The sequence below is a fragment of the Chaetura pelagica genome, unplaced genomic scaffold, assembly GCF_000747805.2.
Source record: "Chaetura pelagica isolate M959 unplaced genomic scaffold, ChaPel_1.0 scaffold528, whole genome shotgun sequence".
NCBI lineage: Eukaryota > Metazoa > Chordata > Aves > Apodiformes > Apodidae > Chaetura > Chaetura pelagica.
In genome coordinates, this window is record NW_009954306.1 from 535,311 (window position 1) to 547,609 (window position 12,299).

The 12,299-nt window shown below is 49.0% G+C and overlaps 1 protein-coding gene across 1 annotated transcript in view; it reads left to right on the top strand.

Annotated features, from left to right (window-relative positions):
• Window positions 1–11,967, top strand: part of ARHGAP25 (Rho GTPase activating protein 25) — a 20,904-nt gene extending 8,937 nt beyond the window's left edge. The window contains exons 2-10 of the mRNA XM_010003946.1: window positions 2,493–2,580; window positions 2,960–3,079; window positions 4,192–4,399; window positions 7,219–7,351; window positions 8,293–8,366; window positions 8,925–9,046; window positions 9,790–9,989; window positions 10,475–11,040; window positions 11,757–11,967. Coding sequence (XP_010002248.1) covers window positions 2,493–2,580; window positions 2,960–3,079; window positions 4,192–4,399; window positions 7,219–7,351; window positions 8,293–8,366; window positions 8,925–9,046; window positions 9,790–9,989; window positions 10,475–11,040; window positions 11,757–11,967 — 1,722 coding nt within the window. The remainder of the gene's footprint in view (window positions 1–2,492; window positions 2,581–2,959; window positions 3,080–4,191; window positions 4,400–7,218; window positions 7,352–8,292; window positions 8,367–8,924; window positions 9,047–9,789; window positions 9,990–10,474; window positions 11,041–11,756) is intronic.
• The last annotated feature ends 332 nt before the right edge of the window (window positions 11,968–12,299 follow it).

Consider the following 12,299-nt stretch of genomic DNA (forward strand, 5'->3'; position numbering starts at 1 on the left):
GAAAATGATCCGAGGGCTGGAGCAGCTCTCTGATGAGGACAGACGTTGGGGTTGCTCAGTCTGAAGAAGAGAAGGCTCCAGGGAAACCTCATCGTGGCCTTTCAGTACCTGAAGGGGCTACAGGAAAGCTGGGGAAGGACTTTTTACAGGGGCTTGCAGGGAGATGACAAGGGGTAATGGTTGTAAACTGAAAGAAGAGAGATTTAGCTTAGAGATCAGGTGGAAATTCTTCAGTGTGAGGGTGGTGAGACACTGGAACAGGCTGCCCAGAGATGTTGTGGAGGCTCCATCCCTGGAGGTGTTGAAGGGCAGGGTGGATGGGGCTCTGAGCAGTCCTGCTCTAGTGGGAGGTGTCCCTGCCCATGCAGGGGGTTGGAACTCGATGATCTTTAAGGTCCCTTCCAACTCCAAACATGCTGTGATTCTTTGCTTGTGGGGAATTTGCAGCCCTGGGATGGGTCTGGAGCAGGGAATCACAGAGGTTTCCTGCCTTTGGGCAGTAACAGAGATGATACATCCTGATCAGGAACATCAGGGCATTAAATTCTGAATATCCTTAAAGCTCCTGCAAGCCCTGCTGGGGGTTTGGTCACTCCTTCCCCAGCCAACAGTTACCAGTTAGGAGGCTGCTGTCATTCTCCAAGGAACAGAACTAGGCTGAGGAGAACAAGAGGTGGGTGCACCAGGAGGTGCAGCAGTGGGTGCACAAGATGCCAGGAGCTTTGGGAGAGGCTTCAGACACACACTTGGTTGGAAAGGCATCTTACAGGATGCTTTTAGGAAAAGAGAAGCAGGACTTTTGGCAGAGCCTGGGTGGGAGGATCTGCCCAAGACAGACCTCACAGCAGGGCTGTGGGCTGGACAGATGAAGGGCAGCTGCTTCCTTAGAACCTCTTGCCAAGGGAGAGGGCAGCTGGAGGGATAAGGACAGGAAATCTCTCTCTCCAGGTTTGTATCCCATCCTGACCCATCCTTTGCAGAAGGCTCCAGGGTGTGGATGCAGTTTGTGTTATTCAGCTGCCACCCTGGTCCACCCCACAAGGCCAGAGGAAACCTGTCCCACTGCCTGCTCCTCTAAAGGAAAAGGCATCAAATCTGCTGAGCTCTCCAGTGTGTGTCAGTTCTGGTGCTTTTTGAGATCCTCAGGAGAGCACAATGTGCACCCAACCCCTGGCATAAAACAGGAGTGTGATCACCCACTTGGGTATGATTTAAACATCACCAGTGCCCAGTGTCTGCAGGTCCCCAGCAGCACCATCCCATCTTCAGCCCCTCTGGGATGTTATATCCCCTCTGTCTCACCCACACAAACCATTCCTCAGGGTATCCATTATAGCACTCTTGCCAGGAAGAAACTTGGTAGTTTTTCAACTATTTTCTCCATACTGTGACTCCCTTCCTGAATATCCACCCTCTTTTCCTCGTTTTGAGAATTTTCAGGGGAAAGGTCCTGCCCTTTGCTGGACCAGCAGTTCTCTATACAAATTGTTCCTGCCAGCAAAACTGATCTGAAGATAGATCCCATCAGCAGATCCTGGGGATGGAAGCACAGGACAGAGCCCAGTGGGATCCAGGTCTCATGTCTGGTTTTGCCCTGTCTCAGAGGTGCCTGGGAGGAGCAGACTCCCCAGCTGTAAATGGGATGTAGAAACAGAAAGTGCTGTAAAAAGCTTCTCACCATTCCTGGCACTTTGGGCAGCTCTCACCATGACCTGAGGCATCATCCTGGGTCATTTCCAGCCCCTCTGTTCCCATCAGTGACTCTGACTGACACAACTTCAGCTCAGGCCTTCGGAGCACGGATGGTCCTCACAGCTGGCAGGACCCCAGTGGCTTTCAGGAGGGTGAAACCACTGGGAAACTTCATTTCTGTGGCACAGGCTGATTTCCTGCCCCGGGAGGCCTCGGGGCTGACTCACAGCCTGCTTGGCCCCACCTGCCTTGGCCTCTCCCCACCCTCCCAAACCCTCCAGTGGGTTCCAAGCAGCCCATGTTCTCTGGGACAGCTGGGGAAAGGAAGGTCCAGGAGAAACATCTGTCTTCCTCTTGGCTTTTACTTTTTCCCTCCCTTTTTCTTCTTTTACTCTACTCCTCTCCTGCAAACTTCAGATTTGGTTTTTGGTTTGAACTGATGCTGTGTTAAAGAAACAGTTTTTCCTGCTCTGGTGTAGCAGAAACCAGATGCTCCAGTGTGTTGCCAAGTCCTTTCTCCTCTGTATTTTCTTCCTCCACTCCCAACAGGGGTTAAAAAAAACATGAAAAGGGAGGATAAAAACCCCCAAACCAACCAGTTTTCTGAGAATTGCTTCATCAGAATAACTGGCATTTAAGAAGTGTCCCTTATTGTTTGAAAAGTAATTTTTAGCATATATCTACAGATAGCTCCTGGAATCAGCTCGAGAGGACTTGGATCCTCAGTGCTGACACAGGTGGTGTCAACCTCACAGAGATGGGACACAGGTATTTGCAGCTCCTGCTCTGCTTTGTCCTAGGGCTGCCTGTCTCTCCAGGGAAGCACCATCAAGGAGGTGGCCAGCAACCCAGAGGAAGGAGGAAAATTTATCTTCGAAATCATCCCAGGTGAGGACACTTCACCCCTTGCAGACGTGTGGGCTGGGCTGTTCACCCACAACCATTTGGGCAAGTCATTTTCTTTTCAAGGTCCCCACGTGAAAAGGAATGTCCTGCTTTCAATACTCACACGTCAGGGCTGGGGCAGGGCCCCTGCCAGTGCCCACCTCCCTTGCTGAGGAGCCCTGTCGAGCTGCAGTGTTGAGCAGTTTCTGTTCCTTTCTTGCAGACCTTCAGCAAGGGTGAGATGCAAAAGTGCTGCTGCATTTTGCACCCAAACTGACACGATGGGGAAAGTTGGAGCCAAAAACATTTAGCAAAGAACAAGAATGTGCCTTTTCCCCTCCAATCCTCTCTATAAATGGTGCATAAATGTGTTTTTTTGCAGGGGTCTCTGGAGACCAGACCCGGGCAGGACAGGACACCTGTGTGCTCATGGCTAATTCCCAGTCTGAGATGGAGGAATGGGTTAAATCCATCCGACGAGTGGTGGGGGCATCTTCAGGAGGTAAAGGGCAGCAGGGAGAGCTCTTGGAGAGGCGATTTCTTCCCACCTGGTGCTTTGCAGCCCTTTGGTGCAAGGATTTCAAATCCGGGCCAATCAATCCTTGAAACTAGAGAAGGGAGCTGTCGTATCACTTGCAATGCCTTAGAAACCTTCTCCTAGACCAGAGCCTGTGGTGTCAGGTCTGCTGCAAACATGGGCAGTGCTAAGGAAACAGCATCCAGGCATGAAGGATTTCTGGGCTGGTTTCAACCTCTTTTGTGAACTTCCTCATTGACTTATTGACCCCAGAAGAAGTTGTTTTTGAAAACAACTCATTTTCAGGGATAAAGTCTTGAAGAATCTTGCCTTTCACCTGCCCATGTTCTTGCTTTGCTTTCTACCAGCTTTTTGTTTCTCAGCCCAGCCCTTCTGCACCTGTTTTCCCTGCAGAGTCTGCCTTGGCTATGCAGTCACCCTCCCCATGCCCAGGCAAGGCTTGAGGTGACAGGATCCTTGATCCCATTCCCATCAGAAATGTGGCCAGCAGGTTGAGGGAGGGGGTTCTGCCCCTCTTCTCTACACTCCTGAGACCCCACATGGAATATTGTGTCCAGTTCTGGAGCCCTCAACACAGGAAGGACATGGAGCTGTCGGAGAGAGTCCAGAGGGGCCACAAAGATGCTGGGAGGGCTGGAGCAGCTCTGTTCTGGAGCCAGGCTGGGAGAGTTGGGGTGTTCAGCCTGGAGAAGAGAAGGCTCCAGGGAGACCTTAGAGCACCTTCCAATACCTAAAGGCAGCCTACAGGAAACCTGGGGAGGGACTTTTCACCAGAGAGTGTAGTGACAGAACAAGGGGTAATGGTTTTAAGCTGGAAGAGGGATATTTAGGTTAGAGATCAGGAAAAAGTTGTTTCCTCTGAGGGTGGTGAGAGCCTGGCCCAGGTTGGGCAGGGAAGCTGTGGCTGCCCCATCCCTGGGGGTGTTGAAGGGCAGGTTGGATGGGGCTTGGAGCAGCCTGGGCTGGTGGGAGGTGTCCCTGCCCATGCAGGGGTGGGACTGGATGATCTTGAAGGTCCCTTCCAACCCAAACCATGCCATGATTCTGACCTTCTAACCTCCCGCTCCTCTCCCCAGCCGTGTTTGGCCAGCGCTTGGCAGAGACCATGGCTCATGAGCAGAAATTTGGGCAGCACCAGGTGCCCATCCTGGTGCAGAAGAGTGCTGAGTTTATCCGGGAGCACGGTGTGAGTGAGGAGGGCATCTTTCGCCTGCCTGGCCAGGACAACCTGGTGAAGCAGCTCAGGGATGCCTTCGATGCTGGGGAAAGGCCTTCGTTTGACAGGTAACACTGGATTCCCCCCCTCCTGCTCAACTAGGTCTCATCTACCCTAAAATCTGGGGCAAAGCAGCCTCTCTAACCCTGTCCCCCCCAGAGAGCCCAGCAATACCCTGCAAGAAACTTGGAACCTCCAGAAGGGTTTGACATGGAGAGAGGATTCAGCAGAAAGCTCAAATGGAGGCAAAAGCAGAATCAGAGGGTGCTGAGATGAGATTCATGGAAATAATGGCTGGACATTAGGAAAAAGTTCTTTAGTGTGAGGGTGGTGAGAGCCTGGCCCAGGTTGCCCAGGGAAGCTGTGGCTGCCCCATCCCTGGGGGTGTTGAAGGGCAGGTTGGATGGGGCTTGGAGCAGCCTGGGCTGGTGGGAGGTGTCCCTGCCCATGCAGGGGGTTGGGACTGGATGATCCTTAAGGTCCCTTCCAACCCAAACCATTCTATGATTCTATGATAAAGGAAAGCATTTAGGAAAATCCTGCCCCCTCACAGTCATTATCAGCTGCAGGAGCAGCCAAGGAAGGAGGCAAAGGCAAGACCCTACAAAGCCCATTAGCTAAGGGCAGAGGTTTAGAGAAAGGAGAGCACATAGTGGGTCAGAAACAAGCTCAGACAACACCTCATGCACACAGGAGAAGTTATTTCTTTCCCTGCCAGCCCATAGCCGTGGTATTTTCCTCATGTTGCTTTTCCCTGAGGGTGGTGAGAGCCTGGCCCAGGTTGCCCAGGGAAGCTGTGGCTGCCCCATCCCTGGGGGTGTTGAAGGGCAGGTTGGATGGGGCTTGGAGCAGCCTGGGCTGGTGGGAGGTGTCCCTGCCCATGCAGGGGGTTGGGACTGGATGATCCTTAAGGTCCCTTCCAACCCAAACCATTCTATGATTCTATGATAAAGGAAAGCATTTAGGAAAATCCTGCCCCCTCACAGTCATTATCAGCTGCAGGAGCAGCCAAGGAAGGAGGCAAAGGCAAGACCCTACAAAGCCCATTAGCTAAGGGCAGAGGTTTAGAGAAAGGAGAGCACATAGTGGGTCAGAAACAAGCTCAGACAACACCTCATGCACACAGGAGAAGTTATTTCTTTCCCTGCCAGCCCATGGCCGTGGTATTTTCCTCATGTTGCTTTGCCCTACAACATCATATAGAGGTGAGAGAGAGATTCTGGCTTCTGCAAGGCTGACCCCCTTTCTCTGAAGGGCCGAGGAAATGACCAACTCCCTAAAGCTGAGAGCTGCCTGTCCCTGCTGGTAGGTCTCAGGGGGGCTTTGGAGAGGGACATTTGCCACTGGAACCTCTGCCATGCCCTGCGCAAAATGAGAGAAGAAAGGTAAAAAACCCTGATGCACCTTGGCTGGTGCTGCAGCTCAATATTTTTTGCTTTCTGGGTGCCAGAGCCCTGCTGAGAGCTTTCCTGCTGTAACCTGCACAAGGGTCAGAGGAAGCTGAAGCCTTTTCTTGTTTGCTTTCCAGAACAGGGTTTTGCAGCAGGGCATGGTGAGGGAGTTTGGCCCTTTTCCCAGCACTCTGTGGTGTTACCCTGTGCTGCAGGGTTTGGTATGACCATTGTTGTGGTGATCTCAGGGTGGTGACTGCAACTCCCACGCACAACAATGCATTATTAGCAAGGAAGAATGCAAATAATAATGGGGTTTCCAGTGACCTGAACACTGCAAGATGCTGGTTCAACCTTCAGTGCCACCTTCACAGCCTGTTTGGGTTTGCACAGGCATCCCTTGTGTACACAAGCATGGCAGGATTGAGTGGGGAGCATTAGGAAGCTGCTGTTGCAGCCCAGGCATCCAGACTGGCCAATGGTGTGATTGGTAGGCCCTACAAAAACACAGCTCTGAAAAAAATTCCTTTGTGGCTCTGCACATTTGTTAAAAATAATAGTATTTTAAAAATCCCAACCGATCCTAAAAATAAATGACCTGGGGGATTGTTTTGCTAGAAGGTTACAACAGTTTAGCAACTTCAAGGTAGGTCAAATTAGAGGCTTATGATCTTGACAGTGTCCTTCTGACATAATGTAAACTACATGGTATGCAAAGCTGCAAACATCTGTCCCAGCAGAACATCTTCAGTAATTGCTGTTAATCTTCAGAACCCCAGGAAAGCTTTGCCAGCAGAGTGGGAGTCCCTGCCAAACATGGGAACACCAGACAGTATTTGCATACAAACCCTCAGGAGTCACACGCAGGCTGGGAAGGCTCAGCCTGGGTATGAACACTGGGATCCTGCCCACCTCATGGTGGGGAAAATCTCCACCAAGAATTTGTTTCCCTGCCAGCTGGGGCTGTTCCCTGGCTCGTGGTGTCCTGTGGAAACCCCAAGCTTGCTTTGGCCTTATTTATCCTTCTCTGTCTCCTGCATCTCTACACAGAGCTTGAATCACAGAACCACAGAATCATTCTGGTAGGAAAAGACCTTTAAGATCATCAAATCCAACCACCACCCAGTTCTACCAACCATTAACCCAACTCTACCAAGTCCAGTGCATGTCCCTACCATGGGGCAGTGAGACAGTGAGACAGACAGTGCATGTGTCTACCATGTCCCTCAGCACCACATCTGCAAGCCTCTCAAACCCCTCCTGGGATGGGGATTCAACCACCTCCCTGGGCAGCCTGTGCCACATTCCCCTTTCAGTGCAGGAATTCTTTCAAACATCTAATCTAAACCTCTCCTGGCCCAACTTGAGCCCATTTCCCCTTGTTCTGTCACTCCTTACCTGGGGGAAGAGACCAACCCTCACCTTGCTACAACCTCCTGTAGGGTTTGCTCCCCCCTGGGTGCCAGTTTGGGGTGAGTGGCTCGTGGCTCTTGCAGGGACACAGACGTGCACACCGTGGCCTCTCTGCTCAAGCTCTACCTGCGGGAGCTCCCCGAGCCCGTCGTGCCCTGGATGCAGTACGAGGATTTCCTGCTGTGTGGCCAGACCCTGGATGCAGATGAGAGAAAGGTAGAGACTCATTTCACTCCTCTTGGCCTCCAGACAAGCTGAGTGGTGAGGGCTTTGGGAGCTGGAGGTGCAGGGTGCAGACACAGCTGTGCACTGTGAGCTGTATGCTTACTGAGCTTTGAAATCTGGAAAAATATATATATATATAATTACAAAGATAAAATCTCACAAAGCCACTGAGGTTTCCCAACTTGACAACATGGGCTTGATCCATTTTAAAGCTTAAATTTCTGGAGGAGATCTAAGAGCTGCTCAGCACCTCTTTTCGTTGAGGCCTTGCAGCAAACAGAGAGTGTGAAAACCAAGAGAGGAAGGAAACAGCCTCCTGCAGCCTCCATCAGCCTGAGCTGGCAGCAGAGCTGGTGGAGGGCTTGGGTGTGAGCAAGGAAGGAAGTGGGGATTTGGGAGAGGAAGAAGTGAGAAACAGGAACTGCCTTTTCCTAACTATATATTTTGGTGGAAAAGAAACACCCCCATTGCAGAAAAGAAAACCAACCCAGTCATGGATGCAGTTCCTATCCACACAAAAAGAAAGCAGATACCCTGGGTAGCATGAGCTCTGTGAGCTGCAGGATTCAGCCCTGTATTTCAAGGGCAAATGTTTCTTGTAGGTTATTTCACTTCAGGATCTTTGGGGTTAAAAGTGTCCTAAGTGTTTGTAGACAAGAAATGCAAGATAAGGCATGATCAGCCCTTTCAAAGAGCTCATCACAGGGTCTCTGCTCCTTCCTGGGCAATGGGCAATGAGCTGCTTCTTCTTGCTCTTCTTGTGCAAACACTTCCCCATGTCCACGCTTGGTCTCCCAGAGAAATGTAATTTCCATGGCAAGCAAATGCTAAAAGGTGAGACCCTACAGGGATGGATGGAGTGACCAAGAGCCACTCCTGAGCCAGTATGTATCTGTCCATATTTATAGAGCTGATTCTTAACTTGCATTTAGGGCCATCAGGAGCTCCTGAAGCAACTGTCCCTTCTTCCCAGAGACAACTACAACCTCCTCAGCTATATCTGCAGGTCAGTCCTCTGCACAAGTCATAAACAGCTCAGATTTGGTGTTGCTGAGTAGAAATATCATCCTGAAGGCTGAGGCTGACTCCTCTAGAGAAAGAGGAGTCTTACATCTCTTACAAGATGTTGTGGTTCTCCTCGAGGCACCAGGTCCTGACTCTTGTAAGGGGACAGTTTCAGCCACAGGGATAATCACCTTGACAATGCCAGGGCAAAAAAGGCTGCCCTAAAACTCACTTCTGAATCCCTGAGAATTAAAATCAAGTCTAGTTTTTCTAGACAAAGCCTTGTGCAACAGAACTGTTTGGTCTCACCCAGCCTGGGTGGTTTTTCCTCTGGTTATTAAACATTAAATGGGGGGTTTCCCTTTCTTTTTGGGTGAGCAGCTCATCACATGGTATCTTTTCTATTAGTAAGGCTCTGCTCCAGTTTGTTGCAATTAACTGGTTCTGTCCTCAGAGGAAGAGCTGGATGGATTAATCAGGATTTTACACCAGTGGCTGTGTAAGGCTTTTTGCAGTCCTCCTTCTCTGACTTGAAATATTTGCCCTTGGATTCTGGCAGGTTTCTACACGAAATACAGTTGAACTCTAGTGTCAACAAGATGAGTGTGGATAACCTGGCAACAGTGATTGGAGTCAACCTCATCAGACCCAAGATAGAGGATCCTGCAATTATTATGAGAGGTAAAAAGGACTCCTGGAATAATTGGCATACAAGCAGCTGACATGCTGAAATACTCAGTTGCATCCACAGTCTTGGAATGAAAAAGTTTCTACTGTAGGCCCATGGATATAAGCCAGACATGCCTGGGAACAGCAAGCACAGCAGGGAGAATAAAACCACATTTAAAATGTATTTATGGTGACAAAAAGCCCTTAGGAGTTGCACTGTGTGTTCCCTCCATAGATTTCAAACAATCCAGGAATTTGGTGAAGTCATCTTTCTTTTCCTTGGAGCAGAAACGTGTCAAATTCTTCCTAGAGAAAAAAAGGCAGGTCAAGTTCCTGTTTAGCTGAGCCAAACTGTAATCCAGTGGGCAAAGACAGATGCAGCAGAACTAACAGAAGAAATATTTTCAGACCAAAGATTGCTCTACTCTACAAACATCCCAGGAAAATGGACCAGATGTTCATATTCCTGTCCATGTAACTGATTTTTTGCAGTTTGCTTGTTGAGCCAAAGCAGCACAATTTGTGGCTTGGTGCAGCTGGACAGACTCCTGTACTGGCTGCTCCACAGCCAACTCCTGCTGTTCTGGAGTGACATACATGGTTTTGTGATCGTGCTCCTTGTCTTCACCTGCATCTCTGTGTGCATCTCCATTGTGGACACCACAAAAACTAGGCAGAGAAACCAACCAGAAAATGCAGGTGTGGGTGGAAGGAAGCCTTGGCCTTGCCTCTGACAAATCTCTGTTTGCTTCCAGGCACGCCACAGATCCAGAAGGTGATGACTGTGATGATAAGTGACCATGCAAACCTCTTCCCCCCATCCAAGGATGTGCCACCCTCCCCACCTGCTCAAAAAGATGACAAGAAAGCCCCCATCCCACGCAGCTCCGTGGGCTGGGACACTGCAGAGGACCCTGTGGTGCCCAGGGCAGACAGCTCAATCCAAAGGCAAATGGTAAAGCTACAGATAATAAAACAAAAGCTTTATAAAGGTGTGATTAATTCTGATGGGTTTAACAGGCCAGTGAGCCACTAGGAGCACTTGCTATTAATAGGGTAAAGAGCCATAACTGTCATCCCTGGAATATCTGCATCAGGAAAATGATATAGAGAAATTTTCCATTTTCCTGTGGAAAATCTAGTGCTCTGGGAAAAAGGAAAACTTCTACAGTTTTTTAGCTAAAAGGCAGAATAGATTAAGCCTTTTCAGTTCATGTTGGTGAGGTGAAAACAATGAGGATTAAAGGCTTTTTTCAGATAGAAAGAATCTCTGCAAAAAGTCCTTTTTCATGGAAAACATGGTGCAAACCCAACTGGTTTTTCATGAAAAACTTGTGGCCATTCCTGTTAGCGTGTTAAAAAGTTCTGATTGCAGTCAGAGCAGTCACAGCAACCCAGAGCAGGACCAGGCTGCCCTAATGCCCCAGGTCTCTTTTCCAGAGAGACGACCCAAGTTCCAGCAGTGCCCCCGGACCAGCTGCCAGCTCAGCTGCACCCAGGGAAGATAACGGCTCCAAACACACCCCGGGAGCGTGGAAAACACAGGCAAGGAAAAGAACCCAGACTTTACCTAACAGGAAATCCTTCCTGACACCTGCTCCTCTGGGGGAGAAAGGCAGCAAGGACAGAAATGGCATCTTTGCCAGTGACTTTTGGAAGAGCTCCCCGGGGAGCAGCGCGGGCCCCGAGGGGCACAAGAGAACCTTGTCCCATGATCTGTTTAAGCTGCTCGACCTTCACCGGGCTCCCACCCACGAGAACGTTCCCACCCCCCAGGCAGAAAGTGGGGAAGGCAGCTCCAGCCCCTCCAGCAGCAGCTCTGATAAGGAGTTTCTACCCTGCCCCAGTCCCAGCCATCAGCCAAAGGAAAGTGCCAGTCCCACCAGCAGCCCTGCCGAGGTCTCCAAGCCTGATCAGGAGAGCAGGGAGTTCCTGCAAAACATGATCCTGAAGCTGGAGAAGGAAATGGAGGCACAGAAAAATGACTACGAGGAGCAAATTAAAAGGTAACACACTGCAGGGTGCTGCTCTGGGGGGCGTGAAGCTTTAGCTCCTTGGTTTTACACCACTAGCATTGCACAGATTTGTTTAATACTAATAGTACAGGATAGAATGATGACTAAAGATAAAATATAGTATTTTAGTAGGCTATCTAAAAGTCAAGGCTCATGTGCTGTACTGCCATGACCGTTGCTAATGTCATATTGCTACAATATTAATACTCTATAGTTCTTACTGCATAATTTTAGAATGTTTCTGCAATTATCAGAGCCATAATTCTTGCTATCACTGCAATATTGTACCATTATACTATCCACAATTCTGCAGTTGCCTTGTTGCATTATTAGTTGTAACCATCAGTGTTGCAACAGCTTCACACATTGTGATCATATTATCATATATATAGTAAATATAAAATAATAAATATTTTATATTATATTAACTAATATTAAATTTAGTTATTAATATTCATATAAATAACATGAAATTAAACTATGACATTAAAATTAAATATAATATTAAATAGTAATTATAAATATTATATTCTATTATCTATTTCTTGCACCATGTTATGTGACCTTTGAGTGTCAGGGGATCAGGGCAGAACCTCTGGCTAATTTTGATTCTTAATGACACAGAGGGCAGACTCCTTGAGAGCCAAACAATGACCTCCCAGCATCTCTTCTGATCCAATCTTTTCATGCTCCATTTCTCTTTGCAGTCTTGAGAAGGAAAACTATGAAGTCTGGGCCAAAGTGGTGAGGCTGAATCAAGACATCGAGAGGGAGAAGAAGAAGTCTGAGGAACTGGAGCTGAAGCTGCTGAATCTGGAGCGCTCACGGGAGGACACGGAGAAGAAAAACAAGATGCTTGAGGAGGAGATAAGAAACTTATCTAAATCCACGAGCAAAACTGATGCCAAAACCAACTAGGAGAAGACACTCAGCTGTGCACAGACGTAAAGTGCAGCAGCATGAATGCACAGGGATTGCCAAGCAGGATCAGAGCCAGGGCCTTGTATTGTCCCATGTTCTGCTACCAACCGTGGGCTGGTTTGGAGGAAGGAGCCCAGGAGTTAGAGGCTGGTTTATGCTGTGAAACAGCAAATATCCAGAATATTATTTAGCTTTTTTTTGGGGGGGTTTCACCTCCAGCTGCTCAAGTTACCTGTAGAACAGGCCAATACTCTTTGCTGCTCAATCAGAATATCTTGCACTCAGAAGATCAGTTTAAGGACACATTATGCCTTGACAAGAACAAACCA